At 36.6% G+C, this 22,174-nt stretch overlaps 1 protein-coding gene across 4 annotated transcripts in view; it reads left to right on the forward strand.

Moving 5' to 3' along the window:
- LOC105495028 (Fas associated factor 1) overlaps positions 1-22,174 on the forward strand; it is a 504,146-nt gene that overhangs the window by 236,571 nt on the left and 245,401 nt on the right. For all 4 annotated transcript variants that reach the window (XM_071093153.1, XM_071093175.1, XM_071093142.1 and 1 more), the window contains one exon: positions 8,442-8,547. In XM_071093153.1, coding sequence (XP_070949254.1) covers positions 8,442-8,547 — 106 coding nt within the window. The remainder of the gene's footprint in view (positions 1-8,441; positions 8,548-22,174) is intronic.

Below are 22,174 nucleotides of genomic sequence, written 5' to 3' on the forward strand. Positions count from 1 at the left end.
AAACCCAGCTACTAGGGAGACTGAAGCAGGAGAATCGCTTGAACCCAGGAGGCAGAGGTTACAGTGAGCCGAAATCGTGCCACTGCATTCTAGCCTGGGCGACAGAGCAAGACTACATCTCAAAAAAAAAAGTTTCTACATTTGCCAGATGCAGTGGATGCAGTGGCTTATGGTTGTAATCTCAACTACTCAGGAGGCTGCAGCAGGAGGATCACTTGAAGCCAGGAGAAGACTAGCCTGGTCAACATAGCAAGACTTCGTCTTTGTTTTTTTTTTAAAAAGATTCTACGTTTGCTTATATCTTTTCTTCTCCCTCTAATTGAAAAGAAAACATGCAGTTTTTTGGCCAGACGCAATGGTTTATGCCTATAATCCCAGCACTTTGGGAGGCCGAAGTGGGCAGATCACCTGAGGTCAGGAGTTCGAGACCAGCCTGGCCAACATAGTGAAACCCCGTCTTTAGTAAAAATACAAAAATTAGCCAGGCATGGTGGCACATGCCTGTGGTCCCAGCTACTAGGGAGGTTGAGGCAGGAGAATCGCTTGAACCCGGGAAGCGGAGGTTGCAGTGCAACGCCACTGCACTCCAGCCTGGGTGACAGAGTGAGAGACTGTCTCAAAGAAAAAGAAAACATACTGTTTTGTTTTGTTTTTTAAACTGTTTCATTATATCTTACTGTTTCATTATTTCTTTGGTTAATACTCATCCTTTTGACCCTGAAGATCAAAAGTTGAAGCAGCATAAACTTTTTTCTTTTTTTTGAGATAGGGTCTGGCTCTGTCACTCAGGCTGGAGTGATCTCAGCTCACTGCAACCTCCCCCTTCCATCCTCAAGAGGTCCTCCCACCTCAGCCTCCTGTAGCTGGGACTACAGGCGCGTGCCACCATGCCGGGCTAATTTTTGTATTTTTTGTAGAGTCTGGGTTTTACCTTGTTGGCCCAGGCTAATCTAGAACTCCTGGGTTCAAGCGATTCACCCACCTTGGCCTCCCAAGTGTTGAGATTACAGGCGTGTGCCACAGCACCCCCCAACTTGAAGGTAAAAGACTGCTCCAAGGTGGCTTAACTGTGGCTAACTAGCATAACCAACCTAAATTAGGGGGCACTGTGTGAGAGAAAATTGCTCCTGGATGCTGCAGCTAAGGACTCAACTCATAGTTAGCTTTAGAAGCTAGGATCAGTTTGCCTAGATAACATTTTAGCGAAAAAGTCTTTGCAGATTATACAGATTACCATGGCATTATTTTTTCTTTTGCAACAGAGTCTCTGTTGCCCAGGCTGGAGTGCAGTGGTACGATTTCGGCTCACTGCAACCTCTGCCTCCCGGATTCAAGCAATTCTCATGTCTCAGCCTCCTGAGTAGCTGGGATTAGAGGCGTGTGCCACCATGCCTGACTAATTTTTGTGTTTTCAGTAGAGACAGGGTTTCGCCACGTTGGCCAGGCTGGTCTCAAATTCCTGGCCTCAAGGGATCCACCCACCTCTGCGTCCCAAAGTGCTAAGATTACAGGTGTGAGCTAGCAAGCACAGCAACCATGGCATATTTCTTACAGCCTTCCCCACTACCCCCTCTCCTTAGAGTCATCACAAAACAAAACTTAAGCAGTTCACATGCCAGTTTCTGTGGAAAGCATTACTGATCTAATTTAGTTGTTATTCTGTGTTTCCATAGCACCTTAGGAAAATCGGTATTAGAAGCACAGGGGTACTTATGTGAATTGCAAGTTTGCTTATTTGCCCATCTCTGAGTAGACTCAATAAAGGCAGACATGTGATCTTACTGTGTTCACTTCCTTGATACCCGGAGGTCCAATCATAAGAGTGTAATGCCTGAAGTTAGACCTCGGTCATTGGTACTTTTTTGTATGACAGTAATTAAGCAAGTAACTTAACATCAGTTTCCTCATCTGTAAAATGGAAATTATGATAATAACTTCATAATGGTATGAATCTCCTAATGCCTGGTATGTGGTAGCACTTGTTAGGTGTTAGTCATTATTATTAATGGCTAAGTGAATGGATCAGGCTAGAGTCTAAGTTTAAAGATAATACCCTTATCTGACTCCTCCAAACAAACTGTACTCAAAAGGAGCATGAATGTGGTAGAATCAGCCCCAAGCAAGACCTCTGTAAAAAAGAACAGGCCGAGTGTGGTGGTTCATGCCTATAATCCCAGCACTTTGGGAGGCTGAGGCGGGCAGATCACGAGGTCAGGAGTTCAAGACCAGCCTGACCGATATAGTGAAACCTTGTCTCTACTAAAAATACAAAAATTAGCCGGACGTGGTGGTGTGTGCCTGTAGCAGCTACTCAGGAGGCTGAGGCAGGAGAATCGCTTGAACCCAGGGGGTAGAGGTTGCAGTGAGCCAAGATCGTGCCGTTGCACTCCAGCCTGGGTGACAGAGCAAGACTCCATCTCAAAAAAAAAAAAAAAAAAAGAAAGAAAATAAAAAAGTCAGTCTGGATAACTTTAGGTACAATATACAGTTATGTTTGGTGATCAAAACAAGGTTTTACTCTGTATGAACTCCTGCCAGGGGATAGAACTAAAACATGAAAAGTAACTGCTACGAAAGCACTGTAGATCCTTTTGCTGATGTTTCATTATCACTGTAAGATTTTATAGTATGAGTACCCTTCAAAAGTGTTCTATTTTCAGTAAGTTGTAATAGCTCACCTTATAACTTATGTGCAATAAAAATTCCCACTTGGAGACTGGATTAAGAAAATGTGGCACATATACACCATGGAAGACTATGCAGCCATAAAAAAGGATGAGTTTGTGTCCTTCGTAGGGACATGGATGCAGCTGGAAACCATCATTCTTAGCAACCTATCACAAGAACAGAAAACCAAACACCGCATGTTCTCACTCATAGGTGGGAACTGAACAATGAGATAACTTGGACTCGGGAAGGGGAACATCACACACTGGGGCCTATCATGGGGAGGGGGGAGCGGGGAGGGATTGCAATGGGAGTTATACCTGATGTAAATGACGAGTTGATGGGTGCTGACGAGTTGATGGGTGCAGCACACCAATGTGGCACAAGTATACATATGTAACAAACCTGCACGTTATGCACATGTACCCTAGAACTTAAAGTATAATAATAATAATTAAAAAAAAAAATTCCCACTTGGCCGGGTGTGGTGGCTCACGCCTCTAATCCTAGCACTTTGGGAGGCCGAGGCGGGCAGATCACGAGGTCAGGAGTTCAAGATCACCCTGACCACCATGGTGAAACCCTGTCTCTACTAAAAATATAAAAATTAACTGGATGTGGTGGTGCGCACCTGTAATCCCAGCTACTCGGGAGGCTGAGGCAGGAGAACTGCTTGAACCTGGGAGGTGGAGGTTGCAGTGAGCCAAGATCATGCCACCGCACTCCAGCCTGGGCAACAGAGCGAGACGCCGTCTCAAAAAAAAAAACAAAAACAAAACAAAAAAACTCACTTGGCCAGGCGCGGTGGCTCATGCCTCTAATCCCACCACTTTGGGAGGCCGAGACGGTGGATCACGAGGTCAGGAAATTGAGACCATCCTGGCTAACATGGTGAAACCCCTTCTCTACTAAAAATACAAAAAATTAGCCGGGCATGGTGGCACGCACCTGTAATCCCAGCTTCTCAGGAGGCTGGGGCAGGAGAATCACTTGAACCCGGGAGGCAGAGGTTTCAGTGAGCCGAGGTCGTGCCACTGCACTCCAGCCTGGGTGACAGAGCGAGACTCCATCTCAAAAAAAAAAGACTTTTTAAATATAATACTCATAATTCTGTGAATGAAGGATTATCATCCTCTTCTAAGAATTTGCAGAGTAGTTAAATGCCAAAAATAGAGTATTTTATATGGTAGACACTCAATAAATACGGTTGAAAGAATGAATGTTTTGGGGGAAGAAAGAATGAATGACTTGTTGAGGTCAAAGAACTAGCAAGTAGTGAATCAGGGATTCAGATCTGGCTTTATGACTCCAAAGCAGTTTAAAGCCATAAATATTGTCCTTGCCAGCTTACCCTCTTCCACAGCTATCCAGGAATTGTAGAACTAGACAAAATTTGTGTTCTAAAGTAGTCTGGCGGTCAAACTGGTCCTGGCAAACCTGTTTGCAAAGTTATTACACACGTCTGCCAGTCAAGATCAAGGAACATATCTAAGGAATTGCAGAGGCAGGCACTCAAAATATTAAACGTATGCATAGATTCTTATGTAAAGGTAAAAGAAAATCTATATAATAATCCTCCAGACTTCTGGAACTCTGAGCTCCTTAGCCTAGCATTTGAAGCCCTCCATAATGGAGGTCTTTAATATTGTTAAGGTTTTCTCTCTCACAAACCTTTCTTCACATCTCCTTACACTTCTTCCTCATTGCTTTCTACACATTTCTTAATATTCCCCCATCTTCATTTCTGCACTGTTCTATGTCTGAAATCATCCTCTGTATCTACTTATCAAATTATTATCCATTTTTCTTGATAGTACTTTAAAGCATTCTCCCTTCTCCACAATCTTAACATCTTTTTGAACCTCTCTGAGGTCAGTGATTTCTTTTATTCCTGTATTATTACAGATAATAGGAATCAAATAATTATATGAATGAATGGGTGGTAAACTTCTAGCAGACAGGAGTCTTGTTCACCTTGTATCGCCCAAGCAGCCTAGCCTTTTGGGAGATAGGATGCTCAGGTTTGAAGAACATGTAATCAAATATAGGTTAGGGACTGGGGTCCACCTCTTTATAGCTTGATGATCAGGGACAATTAGTTCTACCTCTTTGTAGCTTGATGACCAGGGGCAGTTAACCTTTCAGAAGTATAATTTTGTGAGTAAAATGAAACCTCAGGTAGGCTTAAAAAAATGATAATCAGTAGTTCTTTGTATGCAGTTCAGAATATGCAGAAGTATTTCTTGAATCTTTATACAGTTGAATTGAATCACCTTCTAGTGTGCTACTTTCCAAGGGATATACTGATAAGTAATCAGTTATGATAAAAACATATAGTCTAGGATTCAGGGTAACCACACATGAAACAAAGCAAACTGTACAAGACGATAAAGTATGTGATACAGGAATTCAGAGGAGAAGAGAAGGTCATTAGTAAACCCAAGTAGAGTCCTGAAAGGTGATCTAAAAGCTGTGCAGTATTTGGAAGGGAGCAAAGGAAAGGAGGATAAGAACAATATGAACAAAGATTGTAGTGAGCATGTTTTTGACATGAGGGGATGTCAGACAAGCTCTAGAGAAAAAACCAGTTTTGAAGAATAGTTACGATAGATCTACCTTGGAAAGGCCTTCAGACCTCAAGAAGTCTTTCCATTACTCACCACTTCTGTCTCCAAATTCATTCAACATGTATATATTGATCATTGACACCATCTGTTGTTTGAGCCTCATTTCCCAGTAGACTTCTCTCACACAGCCTTCACATTGAGCTTTTTGCTGCCTCCTGAACGTGGTCATTTTTCTGCCCTTCCCACCTTTAATGTCTCAGCAGCATTTGGCATAATTGATCCCGCCCTCCTATTTGAAACAGTTATTTCTTTTGGCTCCCTTATACTAGACTTTCTTGATTTTTCTTTTCTCTCCTTTGATAAAAAGATTTGTCAATCTCCTTTAAACTGACTCATTCTCCTCTGCTTGATTTCAAATGACTGAAATGCCCTAGGGTTCCATCTAGGCCTCTCTTTTCTCTGTGTCACTTATTTTTCTAGGTAATTTATTTTGGCCACGAAGCCTAAAAACTGACTACATGCTACTGACTCGCCTGCTCTGGGCTCTCTTACTTGATCTTTGAGTCTTATATTCAACTGTACATGACATTTTCTTTTTACTGTGTAATAGACATCTCAAAACATCTCAGTAGACATCTCAAATTTTGAACAAAAACTTCGCTCTCAATTTCTCCACCTCACCTGCCACTATTCCACTTTTTCTTGTTAAATGTAATTCCATTCTCCTATTTACTTAGGCCAGAAACCTTGGGGTTATGTTTTTCTCTCACACTCCCTCAGTAAGTGGTCTGACTTCCACCTCTAAAATATATTCTGAACTTGACAACTTTTCATCTCTGCCTCTACCACCTTAGTCCAAGCTACTATCGCTTCTTTCCTGAACCAGCCTCCTGTCTGCTTTCCCTACCTCCAGTCTTTGCTCTCTGTAGCCAGAGCAGCCAGAATAATCTTATATAAATGTAAATGTAAGTCATATCTTACCAGTTCCCATTATAAAATGTTTCAGGGGCGGGCCAGGCACTGTGGCTCACACCTGTAATCCCAGCACTTTGTGAGTCTGAGGTGGGCGGATCATGAGGTCAGGAGTTCAAGACCAGTCTGATCAACATGGTGAAACCTCATCTCTACTAAAAATGCAAAAATTAGCTGGGCGTGGTGGTGCATGCAGCTCCTTAGCACCTGGAACAATGCAAGTCATCAAGTTTTAACTCCCATGGTAGTTTTCCAGAAGGCAACATTTCCATGTGAGATACAAAGATGAATAAGACTCTTGCCTTCTAGAAATTCACAATTCATTCATTATTCAGTAAATATTTATCTGCAGTGTGTCACACATTATGCTTAATTTCTTTCTTTTCTTTCTTTTTTTTTTTTTTTAAGACGGAGTCTCCCTCTGTTACCCAGGCTGGAGTGCAGTGGTGCCATCTCAGCTCACTACAACCTCCGCCTTCTGGGTTCAAGTGATTCTCCTGCCTCAGCCTCCCAAGTAGCTGGGACTACAGGAGCCCAGCATGACGCCCAGCTAAATTTTTTTTGTATTTTAGTAGAGACGAGGTTTCACCATGTTGCCCAGGGTGGTCTCGAACTCCTGAGTCCAGGCAATCCACCCGCCTCAGCTTCCCAAAGTGCTGGGATTACAGGCGTGCGCCAGTGCGCCCAGCCCATTATGCTTAATTTCTAAGGATATAATGACAAAGGTCCTTGCTTCAAGAAATTCTATTTTAGTTGGGTATGATTTCCTTTTATTTTGATTAGTAATATTTCATGATATGTATGTTGGTGCTTGCTAGGTATTGTCTATAAGCTGTGAACGCTATGGAAGACAATAGGGCAGACAGAGTATCTGCCTAATTCTTCTTCTTTTTTTTTTTTTTTGTTTGAGATAGAGTCTTGCTCTGTCACCCAGGCTGGAGTGCAGTGGCACAATCTCAGCTCACTGCAAGCTCCGCCTCCCGGGTTCACGCCATTCTCCTGCCTCAGCTGGGACTACAGGCGCCTGCCACCATGCCCGGCTAATTTTTTGCAGTTGTAGTAGAGATGGGGTTTCACCTTGTTAGCCAGGATGGTCTCCATCTCCTGACCTCATGATCCGCCGGCCTCGGCCTCCCAAAGTGCTGGGATAATAGGCGTGAGCCACCGCACCCGGCCTATCTGTCTAATTCTAATCTTTATGTTGTCTGTGTATTCATCACATAGTTACAGATGAGCAAAGGAGGAAAGTTGAAGGCTAAAACCATGGAGCACACCCAAAATATTTTCCTGGTACCATAGGCATGGCAAAATTACACTTGAGGCAGGCAGTAGAAATTATTCAGGCATACTAGTGATAGGTCTTTATTTTCAATAGTGATGAAAATAATGTTTCTAATATTTAATACTCATTTAATATTACTTTAATACTTCTATTATTCCATAACAGCTATTTCACTTGTAATTAAACCAGAATCTTTGTGTATACATTTTAGTAGCATATTTGGAATTTGATATAATTGACAGTTTCAGGAGGAGAAAAAAATAGAACCATGACTTATGTTTCTTATTTTTTGTCACTAATTTCATATACTCTTCATGGTTCTGATACGTTTCTAAATTTTGGAACTTTGTTATGGACTTTACAAAATGTTGCTATGATTTCTCCAGTTTCTAAGTTCTGTGTATTACTGAGTCCTAAGTGAAAGCACAATTATTTTGAATGAATTTTTACATAGCAAGTAAAGTTCTGTAGATTTCAATATTTTCTGAATTTTGACTGAAATCATATTATATTATACAACATTCATGAATATAAACAATAGCTTCATACTTCTGTTATTCTAGAACAGCTATTTCACTTGGAATTGAAGCAGAGTCTTTGAATATACATTTTAGTAGCATATTTGGAGTTGATATAATTGACAGTTTTGTTGGAGGAGATACATATGCAGATATTATGAATTAGCATATATGACTTGTAGAAAATTCTTAAGTATACAAGGCATTTAGACTTGAAATTTAAAAACACCTTGGTAGAGAAAGAGTTAACAGGTTAGCTCCCCTTGGTTGTTCTCAGTGTCTTCTCTTGCCTTTAGGAGCTGAAAATATGATAACATTGGGCCCGGACATGCCTGTGTGGAGGTTAGGGTACTCCTGGGGTTTTTGCAGCTAGCTGTAAAGCAAGCTAGAACTTGTTCATCTCTAAGTTCCTTGTTTTTCTTTCAACCCTTTCAGTGCCCTGCAGGAGTCATTAAATCAAAACTTCATGCTGATCATCACCCACCGAGAAGTCCAGCGGGAGTACAACCTGAACTTCTCAGGAAGCAGTACTATTCAAGAGGTGAGTTATGTCTCACAGCTAAGAAATAAAGGTAGCTCATTATAGCTAATGTTGACCCTGTTAAAGAGGGCTTATCTGTTCTGGTTGGAAATTCTCTTTATGTTTCATTATTGGGTTCTTAAATTTTAATTAACTGGAGCATCAATGATTACTGTAGATACACTAAATGACTTGACCTAGAAAGAAAGATGTAAATGGGAACTCTTGATAATTTTTAAACTAGTCAACTTGAAACGCTTCTTAAAAATAACTGATTATTACGTAATATATTTCATGGTTTTATAGTCATTATTAGAAATATTACTTAGGAAATTGTTGACAACATTCATTTTGGAGGATGCTTATATTTTATTTGAAAGGTTGCTCTCAAATAATTATTTATACTGTGTACTCTGCCTGTTTCTAAAAGGAATTTGAGGGAACTTTTCTTAAGCAGCTCAATCCTGCCCTTGGGCAGTATTCCTAAGACGCTGTTGGAGACTATCTTTTAGCTTAGAATATGAGAAGGGTCTATTTATAGTGTCAATATTTTCTTCAGCACGACCAACCAGGGCCACTGTTTCAAAAGAGAACCTCCCCCAAGAGAGAAGAGGTACCTTCTTGGTATGCCTTGGGCCCCACCCACCTAAAAGCTAATAATTTATCTCCATGGAGGGTGGGGGGAATATTTAAGGCTATGACAGGACTTATGTTTAGAAACATTGAAATGATGACTATGTTGTATTACACCTTATAAATTATGAAAGCAACAGTCATTTGTCTACTAATTTTTTCTGAAGAGAATTAATCATGCTTAATCTTGGATTATTTTATAATTTTTTTCTTAGACTACATTGCTTAAAATAATCACTTAATGTCATTGTGAAAGAATAAGTTTTCACCCTAGTGTTTTCTTTCAGAAATATATGAACTGTTTCTGTAGACTATTAATGGTTTCCTTTTTTATATTGTGTTAATGAATTTCAGCTTCTGAATTTGACATGAATAACTCATTGCTTTTGGTTTATTTTCTTTATTGATTACTTGAATAGTTTATTGACTAGAAACTAAAGTCTTTAAAATTTTTTTCTGATCTGATTCCTAAACTGAATCATAGGTTTGCGTTATTTGATTTTTTTCAGGATTTTAAATATGTATAAATTGTAATTTCATTTTCAACCTCCATAATGAGTATTTTATTCTCTAAATTAAGAAACTTAATTCCTTAAAGAATCATTTGTGTTTTTCTGGTAGAAATAATGTTTTGCTGTGGCTCCACCTCCGAGTTATTATAGCATCTGAAATTTTACAGGATAGTAAAATCTAAATTGTGTATGTGAATATAATGAAACAAGGAAATTTAGATTTAAAATAACTTCAGTTTAACCAACAAAAGATCAGAGGTAAATTCATTTTATTGCTGACTTGAAAATTGAAGAATAGTATAATGCGTGATGAATAAATATAGTTTGCTTTTTTTTCCTTTGGGGTTGAATTTTCTAGCCATAATTTTGCTGCCACCCTCTCAACCCCCCACCCCCAGTTTCTGTTATTTGAGTGTGTTTCAGCTTTCTCCCACAAGAGGGCAGAAAGGACTATTCAGCAGATAGCCTAAAAATGCCATTCAGTGTTTTCAAATTAGCTTCTCTTATATTAACAAAAAGGAGCATAATGGCCAAGTTATTGTTTGATTTACAGATAATTGGCATATTGCAGGGAGGAGACTTAATTTCACCCTTTTAAATTAAACAGGGAGATTTAAAAAGACATAAAATATTCATTAATGTTTGGTGATTATAAAGTAGTGGCATATATTTATTTTGCCTTTATTACTGTTTCGATGGGAAAATACTGCAAATATTTCCGAAATCGAGTTGGCCATACTGACAAGTTGAAATGTTTAAGCAGCGTTAATGCAATCTGCTCACACCTGATATCCTATGCAGAATGATTCAAAATGACTACATCAATTATTAAAAGAAATATTTAAAATTCTGTAAATGTGCCATTGTGTGCCACAGTTGGCTGAAACTGTTCTCCGTGGCCTGCTATTTAGATTATCAAATATATCTTAAGCTTCAAGGACTTAAAAACAGTAAATCATTTTTATACCATTTTTATGTCATTTTTAAAATTTTCCAGAAATATTTTTGCCAAGACAGATATTCTTATGTATTTCTTGTCAAGAATTTGGTTTCTTCTCCTTTTTCCTTTTTTTCCCTTTAAGTAAATTTAAAATAATATTTTTAAATGCTAGTTTGCCCAGAACAAATAAATGCAGTTGCTACTTATGTCACTTGCTTCTCTGTGAGTAGACAGGTACACATAGGCTGTTTTATTCTGTACAACTTAGATAAAGGATGTGGGACTTCTCTGGGCCTAGTTCTGTGACTTTTCTGCTTCAACTTGTGGAACACCTGTGATGGAGGGGGTAGTTTCAGGTGAAGGACAAGGTGTTCTTATCTACAGCTATTCAATCCACAGTGACACTTAAGTATGTACATTTTTTCTTGTTGCATGATTGGAAATTTAGTTTGATTTTATCAAGATAAAAATATAATTATGAAACAATTTTGTAGTTTTATTTTATAATGCTAGTATTTGTTTTTTATTAATGTGAAAGCTTAATGATACCATATGTGCTAAATTGTAAATTAATCTATCTCAGCAGTTTCAGGAATTTCTTTTCAGTATTAATAGGTCCAAGAATAAATCCTGACTAATATAATTGAAGGAAAGGAAAAAATGTTCAATACACAAAAGTTCCTGGTCATTTTTTTAGTGTATTTTATATATATATATATATTTTTTTTAATTTTTGAAAACCTTGCATTTTTAAAAGAAAACTTTGCACTATTTTTCACCCAGAGGGAAATTTCTATTAAATGAAATAGGATTCAAAAAGGCACTATGATTTCAACTTTTAATTAGAACAAAGTACATTTTTTAAAAATACTGAGTTAGAAAATAGCACTAAAATGCAGTTTGAATTTCAAATAAACCATTCAATGACCATATGGTCATTGCAAGTTAATGGTGATAAACCAAGAGGTGTTCAAGTGTTTGTTCATTCTGGCTTTGTGGTCTGCTGCCTCACAATGCGTGACTTGTGTCCTTTAGGTGCTCTAGATTTTAATTTAAGCCAGTTGGTTATTGAGGGTTTTCATTTTGATTTTGTTTTTTAAAAACTCTGTACAAATCCTTCCACTTACGTTATCCTCCTAGTTGAGGAGAAAGCAGTGACAGTATAAAAAGGTCAGAATGGAGAGAGTTGTAAGTAGTCTTAAGAAGAAAAATCTTTTCTCTTTTCCGTTATGACCAAACAGCTTGTAAAAAATATCAAAGAATGCAACAGTAATTCTGTGATAGTCTGTCTTTTCAACCTTTTTGAGTCCTAAATTAGCTATTTGTCACACTTTAAAATTGTGAGTTTCCTTATATTTAAACAGGCTTACTTTATTTTAATGAATTTTTTTTACACTGAGAATTCAGATTTTTCAACAGTTTATTGAGCAGATTCTAGCAATTCTCACTAATACTATTAAAGATCTGTGGTTATAAATGCGCTTGGGGTGGGTTAAATTAAAGGGAAAAAAAGATTGATTTGCTTTCAGCAAATCCAAAACCCAGGTGTGGAAAAGGATATGAAGTCCCTGAAATCAAGCCAACTTTTCTTGGAAACTGATTCTTTGTTATCGGCCTTACTACTGCAAAAGCTTCTGTTAGGCAAAATATTGTTTTCTTTGTAGATGTCATATAAATTTAAGGAATATACACATGACCCAGAATAACAATAAGAAACCTAAGTATTTTTAGTGCAGAATCATGGAGTATTACTTACCTATTACAGCAAGAAGCATGATGAATAGCTTATTGGAATTATTTAAATCCTCTTCCAAGTTTCACTTTACCCCAGAATTCTCACTGTTCTTATTAATGTTGATTTAGTTCTTAATGGCATGAAAGGGGAAAATTGACAACCTATAAAGATGTATCTTGCAGGGAGTAGTAAAACGTTTCAGTACTATTACGGCGTTGTACAAACTAGTGATTAAGTGAGAAGCCAATAGAGTTGAATTAGTCTTAGGAACTGAATGAACTAAATACATAGATTATACCAATCCTTAAAAATAATCTTGGCTAAGTAATCATGAGGCTAACTCTGATTCTGAACATTTGAACCTAATGTCGGATTTTGTGTGTTGTGTCTATTTTTCTACTTGCTACTTTCTTAACTTGGTTGACTAGCGTATATTTTGGACTATTCTCCTTTAATGCTGGTGGCCAGTAACAGTAATTAAAATATGTAGTCTTTTACAGATTATTACTAATTATTGATGTTCTAGTAGTGGGTTGACTATAACTCCTTAACTAACATGGCCTTTCTGTAAATGTTTTAAGTATTGGGTGTTTTTTTTTTGGTTTGTTTGTTTTGTTTTCCAGTATGGGGAGGGTTGGGGTTGCTGGCACAGAACTGAAGTAAGAGTAGAGTAACTGAGAATGTGCATATGCAAGAGGGTAAATTAAGTTGTGTGCTTATTTAATTAAAAGTGTAAGTGGTTTGTTTTTACTGCAAGATAAATGGCATATATTGGATCAATTAGAATGAACCAATTTAATTAACATATATTATAGTTTGATTTTTTAAAATTTGAAATCACGAATGACATTTTAGCAAGAATGAAAGAGATAATTTCTTCTGCAACTGGGCAGTGAATTCAAGCCTTTATTCAGCTTTCAGAAAAGAAGATTACGCATCTTTTAAATATGCATATATATTATTAGTTTCAAGTTGCATTTGAAAACTGAGATCTGTTGAAATCATACCACTTCAAATAAATAAATCAGTAGGGATCATTTTATAAATATTGAGGTTTCCTGTGATTCTTAATAAATTATCCCCTGAGGTAATAAATTTAATATTTATAACGCAGCTCTTTGGAACTGACAAGTCTTTTCCCCTCTCTGGAAGTGTTTTAGAATAATCTGGATTGGATCTCTTTTTCGGCCCATATAAGTATTTGTCTACCTGCGTTTCAAGATGATAGAAGCAATGACATTTTAAGAATTAAGAGCAATCTTTAGCCTTCTGTTACTTAAGATATGTGTATCAAACATCATAGCTGACCACATTTCATAATCTGTGATTTGTGTGTTGGTAGTTTTGAAATGCCTGGGTTAAGAGAAATTACGTTCAGTTATCAGAAACTAATAAACATAAGATTTTTTTATATGCAAGAAAAGGCAGAGAGTAAATAATTGCACTGGTGACCAATACTGTAATAATCCTGTTTTACAATATGCACTTGACAGGTTGTAATAGTGCTAATTGAAGAGACTAATTCACACTTGCTTCATTCTATTCAAAGGCAAAATCAGCAGCTTGTTTTGCTTTTGACCAGATGGTCCTCATGAACACCTACTGTGCACTTTAAGTGCTTTACTAGAATTACAAAGGCCGGGGGCTGCGTTCGACTCCAAATGATTTGAGAAGAGAGAGAGGGGGGAAAAGAACCTCTGTGCTCAATGGATTTGGTGCAAGTAAATTAATTCTAGTGGACCCATTACACACTGAGCCCCCTTTTCAAAGCTCTGAGCCTCCTCGCTTGCTCTGTAGCAATGAGAAAGAGAAAGGCAGATTACTGCAAACAGAAATAAAAAAAAAAGGGGGTATGAAAGGGAGAAAAGAGGCCTTGAAGCCTTTCATATCATTTGAGTTTTTCAAGTGCGTTATTTTTGGGGAGGGTGGATGTATGAAAAGCCAATTGGAGTTTTTTTTGTTTTAAAGTGCGCTATTTAAGCACCATGAATATAGGCGCAAGAGCAACAGTTGACTGAGTTTACTGTGATGAAGCTTTGTGTCCGAGGATGAATCAAATTCATTATATTCAACTCTTTGTGTTTTAACATGAATGTAGGGTTAGTTTCACAAGACTGTGTCTGTTTAGGATAATTATAATTTAATATTTTCCTTTCATAAAGTTATCACTGTAGATGTCTAAAATTTTAATCAAAGCAGATTTTGTACATTGACTTTGAAGCACCCTGACAGTTTAAAATTCAAAGGAAAGCTTTTTTAGTTTTCAAAAGAAAAGAAAGGCTCATTCTAATGGCATTGAAGGAGAGATTATTATAACTAATTAGAAGTCACACATCTGTTAGCTTTTGGTTTGTGACTTATTTATGTATTTTTTGAGTAAAATATATACTTTAAAAATATATTGCTGTTATTGTGTGAACCTAAAGGGATAAAATGCACTTAAAAGAGAACCATTCGTTTCAGCCAACCATTTTTGGCAAATCTCTAGATGGTCCTATAAAAATATGTAATGCAGTAAAGCACATTAAGTGTGAATTGCAGTTGTATAATTAATAATCTTAATTTGGAATATGCTTTCAAACAGTATTTTCACACAGTTCTGTTATCATAATTCTGATTATTAACTAAAGTTATGAGATAAAAAAACTTGTCCAGGTTGTACAAATTTGTAGTTGTTCCTTATCCTTAAAGCTGTTCACGTATAGTACTGTAATTTGGAATACTAACACTGTAAAATAATTAGTTCTTATTGTAAACTATGTAGGTTAGGACACAAGGAATCAAATATAGGAATATATATCACCCGCTTTTTATGTTTTTGTAGTTCTAAATTTAATTATTGTGATATATTTTAGTGGCATTGTTTACTTTTGTTTGATGGCATATATTACTGCCACCATGTTCCAGTTCATTTTAATTATAGCTATTATCAAAGAATACAACAAAATTACACCAATAGTGCGTAATGATAATTGTAAAAGTTTCATAGTCTTTTTAAAGTTTGGATTATCTCTTCAAATGAATGCCTAGAATTTATATTTTAAAAGGCATATTGCATCAATATGTTTTTTATGTCAATAAGTTTTAATTACAGTTTTAGAAAATAAAACACAGAAATGCACAAGCAACCACAAAAATCTTTTTTATTTCTCAAATACTTCATTTAAGAGGGTAGCATGCCTTTTATATATTTAAAATAAAATTTGATTCATATTAATGTACTCATACTTTGGGAGTGCTCATTCAAATGTGAGTTTTAGAGTGAGGAGGGATATAAGGAGAGTTCCCAAACCTTCCACCAGCAAAATATCCAATGAAATTTATAAGTAATGAGGCATTAATGAATTGATATCCTTGGGGAGAAAAACATTTCAAGAAAAAATATGAAAGATTAAGCAATACTCACTGCAGAAATTTTTTTGCAGCAGACCATTTAAAATAAAGGTAAAGGTACTAGATTTCTTTCTTGTAGGTACAATAAAAAGCTATCTTTAAAGCCAGAACCTTAGTTAGCAGAAGTGGATTGATCACGACCATGTATGTAGTCACTTATTTCACTTGTTTAGATGGGGCTGATTCTTTGGTTTCACAGAAACAGTGCTCCTCATGCATGAAGAAGAGGTTTTTCTTTTTCAGTATTAAAATATTAACTCCTAGATTCCTGAATGCCAGAGATAAGGTTCTTTTCCTAGGGTCTGTGTTGGGAAAGGCTATAATTTCTTCATAGATGTAGTAAGTACCACATTACTTAAGCTGAGAAGTATTTTAACATTTAACTATCTTCCAGTCCTAAGATAAGAAATAGTAACCTCTTCATTCCTCCCCAACCCTCTGTAAAACAAACACACACACACACACACATACACACACAAGGAATTAAACCACAGGATGGGTAAGTGAATATAAAGTGCTCATAAATATAAGCTGGACCAAGACTTGGCATATTAAGATAAGGCCTGCATGTAGAAAATTATTTACATGTTTATCTTTATATGCCAAAGGTTATTTGGTTACAACCTCTTAAAACATCTGGTTATGGTAATTTTTCTTTTGTCTAATGTGTCTCATGTATGACTCAGTGTTAAACAGTTAAGCAGTTTTTCTTTTTCAAACATACTTTTTGTGATTAATGTTCTTTTAAAAAATCCTACGGCTCAATATAGGGCTATAGTGTAGTATCTTATTACCCTCAATGTATTTCTATTATTATTTTGAAAAACTTTTTTTTTTTTTGGGAGAAAAAATATTTTAAAAGCTTGTAGTAAACATTTTATATAAATGACAAAATGTATTCCTTGCTTTGTGGTCATTGCGTGACCAGACAGTAGAGTACTGGATTGTTCTAGGGTTTTACAGCTGCAAGGCAAAAGCATCTGCTCATTGCAAAGCCGGCATTGTTTAATTTTGACACTGACTTTTCCATGAGTCTTGTACCAAGCACTGGATTAGATGCCACTAAGATGAAATTTGTTTTAAGTTGCTCCCAAAGTGCAGCTGTTCCTATATACAGCCTTGTAGCTTAACCAAAACAGACAGACATAGGATCAATCAGAATCTTTGTACAGGGTCACCTCAGTAGGCTAGGGGGCCCCAGAGAATGTTAATGATATTATTTATCATGAATAATTGCAAACTTAGTTTCTGGGCTTATTTAATATCTATAGCACAGCCCCCCACCTTTTAAAAGCAATAGAACTGTTATTAAATATTTAGCTTTTTAAACTGGATTATCATGGCTAAGTATTAGAGTACCCCTGTATGCATTAGGCACTATTCTTCCACAATCAATTGCAAGAAAAATGATTAGTTTATTGGTCAGTAAAGTAGTGATTGACTGAAAATAAGACCTATTCTAAAATTGTTTGCTAAAATCTTGAAAAGTGGACATTTTTATAGAATGATAATTTTTCTTTAATGTTTCAAGTGAATGAAAAATGAAAGAGCACCTCACTTCCCAGGTTTCCTGGGATTGTGTGAATTTCTACCCAGCTGGTCCAAATTGATTGATACAGGGCCAAATATTTGTCTGCCTACATTTCAAAGTCTATAATTTGCTAATGAATTGTGGTAATAATCTTTCATCATACATGAAAGATTTAGCCAAACAATTTGCTAAGTATATATTTTGATCATAAAATTTTTGGACTTACACCAAGCTTTACATCTACTTTACAGCTAATGCATGGGGGTGGAGGGAGGGCAGTAGGAAAAATAATACTGAACATGGACACTTGATGGAAAAGAATGAAGGAAGCGTGAGGAAAGAAGGTACTTTGGAAAAGAATAATACTGGGAAAGTCCCTGAGTGACAGATTCTATTTGTACTTAGAGTTCAAAATAGAATTTTTTAAAATGCCAGTACAGTTTTAGTCCACAGTATCCGGAGATATATGGTATCCATTTAGATGAAGGCAAGGAAGGAATCTTTTTCTGTTTTGGCTACAGCTATTCCACACATTGATTATGATTATAATTTCCTAAAAACTTGATGCTGCAAAGTCTAATGCCCACAAAGTTTAAGTAATTGAGGCATAACAAAGACAAATGTTTGTTGGGGTTGATTAAAAAGAATCTAATGAAGAAATAAATGTGATTTGACTAATTCTAGAAGAAGCTGAGACAGTAACCTAGTAAAGCTTTTGAAATGACTGTAGGCACCCAAGAGAACATTTTCTCCCTCCAAAACAAGGAAAGACTGTATAAAGGAAAATTTGGCTTGTGTCTGGGAGGCTATGTAGCATTAAGTTACCTTTGCTTGGGAAAGTGTAAACCTTAATTTTTATGTATTTTGGGAGAGGAGCATAAGATATACTCCACAGGAAATCCAGGATTACACTATGGAATGAGAGAGCTAGGCAATGTTCAAAATACAACTGTATCTTACACATGTAATACCTCTTCCATTGTTAGAAATCAAGGTGCCGTGATTTCCTATTTGACTTATATAATTTGAATTGTTTTCAAGTTGTCCATGTGGAGAATCTGAAATAATATTGATAGAATTTCCCTTGCCTAGCCATTTAATACCAAGTAGTTTAAAAAAAAAAAAAAAGACCGAGCACAGTGACTCACACCTGTAGTCCCAGCACTTTGGGAGGATGAGCTGAATGGGTGAATGGATCACCTGAGGTCAGGAGTTCGAGACCAGCCTGGCCAACATGGCAAAACCCCGTTTCTACTAAAAGTACAAAAATCAACCAGGTGTGGTGGCGGCTGCCTGTAATCCCAGCTACTCAGGAGGCTGAGACAGGAGAATCACTTGAACCCGGAAGCTGGAGGTTACAAGTGAGCCAAGATCTCGCCACTGCACTCCAGCCTGGGTGACAAGAGCGAGACTCCGTCTCAAAAAACAGAAAGGAACTTTGTCTTATACGGAGAAATCAGATATATTATAAAGGAGATGGACCCTCCATTGTATAGATTTTAAAGATAAGCAACTCTATAATTTTTATATACCTATGGGACCTCTTAAATGTATAGTTAAATGGCACATTTCCAGAGGATTAATTTGTATTCATTTATATAATTCCCCTTTTGTTCTCTACTAGAAGTAAGCCTCCTTTAAATGTTAGTACAGTGGATGTCTAATCAAGGTGGCACCATTGAACTATTTTTTTTTTTTTTTTTTGAGTGCAATGGCGCAATCTCAGCTCACTGCAACCTCCACCTCCCAGGTTCAAGCGATTGTCCTGCCTCAGCCTCTTGAGTAGCTGGGGTTACAGGTGCATGTAACCACGCCTGGCTAATTTTTGTATTTTTGGTAGAGATGGGGTTTCACCATGTTGGTCAGGTTGGTCTCGAACTCCTGACCTCAGATGATCCGCCTGCCTTGGCCTCCCAAAGTGCTGGGATTACAGGCTTGAGCCACTGCACCCGGCCAACAATCTTTAAAGTATTTAGGAAAGTTAAGAATTTATGTTTAACTAGAGCTTTATTCAGATGAATAGAAAATTTTGTTTTACACATTGACTTTCTCAGCCTCTTTCCTTCTGTTTTGCTGACAGTTAAAAATCTGTCAATTTAATACATGCTATAATTTTTTTTTTGAAACAGTCTCGCTCTTTCGCCAAAGCTGGAGTCCAGTAGCACTGTCTCAGCTCCCTGCAGCCTCAGCCTCTTGGTTCAAGCAGTTGTCCACTTCAGCCTCCCGAGTAGCTGGGACTACAGGTGCCCACCACTACGCCCAGTTAATTTTTTTTTTTTTTTGTATTTTTTAGTAGAGATGGGGTTTCACCATGTTGGCCAGGCTAGTCTTGAGCTCCAGACCTCAGGTGATCCGCCCGCCTCGGCCTCCCAAAGTGCTGGGATTACAGGCCTGAGCTAGCAAGCCTGACCTACTTGCCATAATTTTTTGTAGGTATATTGTTATCACATTATGGTAGTTACTATAGCAAATACTTAATGAAGTTTTGGTTTGCAAACCTTTGTGGGTTTTTTTTTTCCTGGCTATAGTATTATAGAAGAGATCCGTAATCATTACTATGAAGGAAAACTTATAATGAAAATCACATTTAAATAAAATTAATTATAAGTGAGATAATTAGTAAGATTCCTGATTTTTTTAATGAAAACTCAATTTCAAAAGCAAATATTAGAGTTATAGGTTATGTATACGAAATTCAAAATATGCTGTTAGCATTTGTTTCTAGTCCTTTTGGTGTTCTCTTATCAAAGGCACATTATATTTACATGCCTGCCTTTGCCTAATGAAAATGAGAAATAAATTCCTTCTAAGCAGTGTGTTTATAATGTCCTATAATAATCATCATCATAAGAAAAGCATATGATTTAAATATCAGTTCAGTTGCTGTTGAATTGGGAGATGTTTCCCTTATTCTTCATATCGTAAACAAGGAAATCTCAAGACATTTTTAAAGACTGCTATTTTTTTGCTGGTCAGTTTTTTTATAATGACATATATACGTATAGATCACTTTGCTTGAAATTTGAAGTATCAGAAATATAGTAAATATCTTAAGAGTCTTGATTTCTGTTGATAATTATTTCAAATAATTGATTCTAAAATTTGGTGATTATGTGGGAATTTAGAAATCTCATGTGCTTCAAGTGAACCATTTATGTGGGTGTGTGAGAGAGAGGGTGTGTGCTGTTCTATAGGCAGTGACTGTATAATTAAATGTGTAAATATGTTGCTATGAAGTGTAAGTAATCTTTTAATCCTTAGGGTATTACTTAAAAGGCTCAGGGTTGAAATAGAGTTTTCTGTTACCATGGTGTTTGAATTTCTATAAATCAGTGTTGTTTTAATGAATGATAAGGAATTTTATTTTTTATCTTAAAGTAGACTTTTACCTTATATGCATACGCTACAAAAGATTGTAAAAGTAAATTATATATCCATAACAAGGCTTTCTAATATATAAGATTTTATAATATTGAGAGATAATAAATGTAAATGGTACAATTTGATGTCATTAGCTTTACTTGTAGTAAGTGAATTAAAATTCCATATGGATGTTAAGACTGTGGAACCAGCATAAGGACATACAGATAGATCAGTGCACTAGAATTGAGAACCTAGAAAGAAACCCTTACATTTATGGTCAATTAATTTTCAGCAAGATTACCAAGAAAATTCAACATATGGTGCTGGGACAACTGGATATCTATATGTAAAAGAATGAAATTAGACTCTTCCCTCACACCAGACAGAAAGAAAAATTAACTCAAATCACAGATCCAAATCTAAGACTTAAAACTATAAACCTCATAGAAGAAAACAGGAAAAAATTTTCATGGTTTTTGAGTTAGGTAATGGTTTCTCAGACAGGACACTAAAACCAGAACAAGGACAAATAGGTTATTTGAACTTTTATCAAAATTAAAAACTTTAGTGCCTCAGAGGGCATCATCAGTAAAATGACAGTTTACAGAATGGAAGAAAATATTTTCAAACCGTATATTGATAAGAGACTTGTATCTAGGATATATAAAGAACTCTTACAACTCAATAATAAAAAGACAAATAATCTAATTGAAAATTGGCAAAGATCTGAATAGACATTTCTCATGAGAAGATATGCAAATAGCCAATAAGCAAATGAAAAGTTGCCCAACATCTTTAGTCATTAGGGAAATGCAAATAAAAAATCCAAAGAAATTGAAATCAGTGTGTTAAAGAGATATCTGCATTCCAGTATTCATTGAAGTATTGTTCACAATAAGCAAGACATGGAAGCAATCTAAGTGTTCATCAATGAATAAATGGATAGAGATTATGTGGTATATATTAATATATATAACAGAATACTATTCAGCCTTTAAAAAGAAGAAAATTCTGTCATTTAGAACAACATGGGAAGACCTGGAGGACAGTATACTAAGTGAATAAACATGATCTCACTTATATATAGATTCTAGGAAAGTTGAATTCATAGCAGCAGAGAGGAGAATGGTGATTACCAGAGGCTGGTGGTGGGGTGTGGACAAGTAGGAATGAGGAAAGCAGAGATGTTGGTTGAAGGGTGCAGAGTTTCAGTTTGACAGGAGGAATAAATTTTAATCATCTTTTGTACAGCAAAGTGACTGTATGTAGTAATGTGTTATATATTTCAAAATTGCTAAAAGATTAGAATTTAAATGTTCCCACACACACACACACACACACACACACACGCGCGCAAAAAAAAAAAAAAAAAAAAGCACGGTAAATAATGTGGGGGTTGTTGTTGTTTTCTTACCCAGGCCGCAGTGCAGTGGCAAAAACAAGGCTCACTACAGGCTCAGACTCCTGGGTTCCATTGATCCTCCCATCTCAGCCACCTGAGTAGATGGGACTACAGGTACGTGCCATGATGCCCAGCTAAT

The sequence above is a fragment of the Macaca nemestrina genome, chromosome 1, assembly GCF_043159975.1.
Source record: "Macaca nemestrina isolate mMacNem1 chromosome 1, mMacNem.hap1, whole genome shotgun sequence".
NCBI lineage: Eukaryota > Metazoa > Chordata > Mammalia > Primates > Cercopithecidae > Macaca > Macaca nemestrina.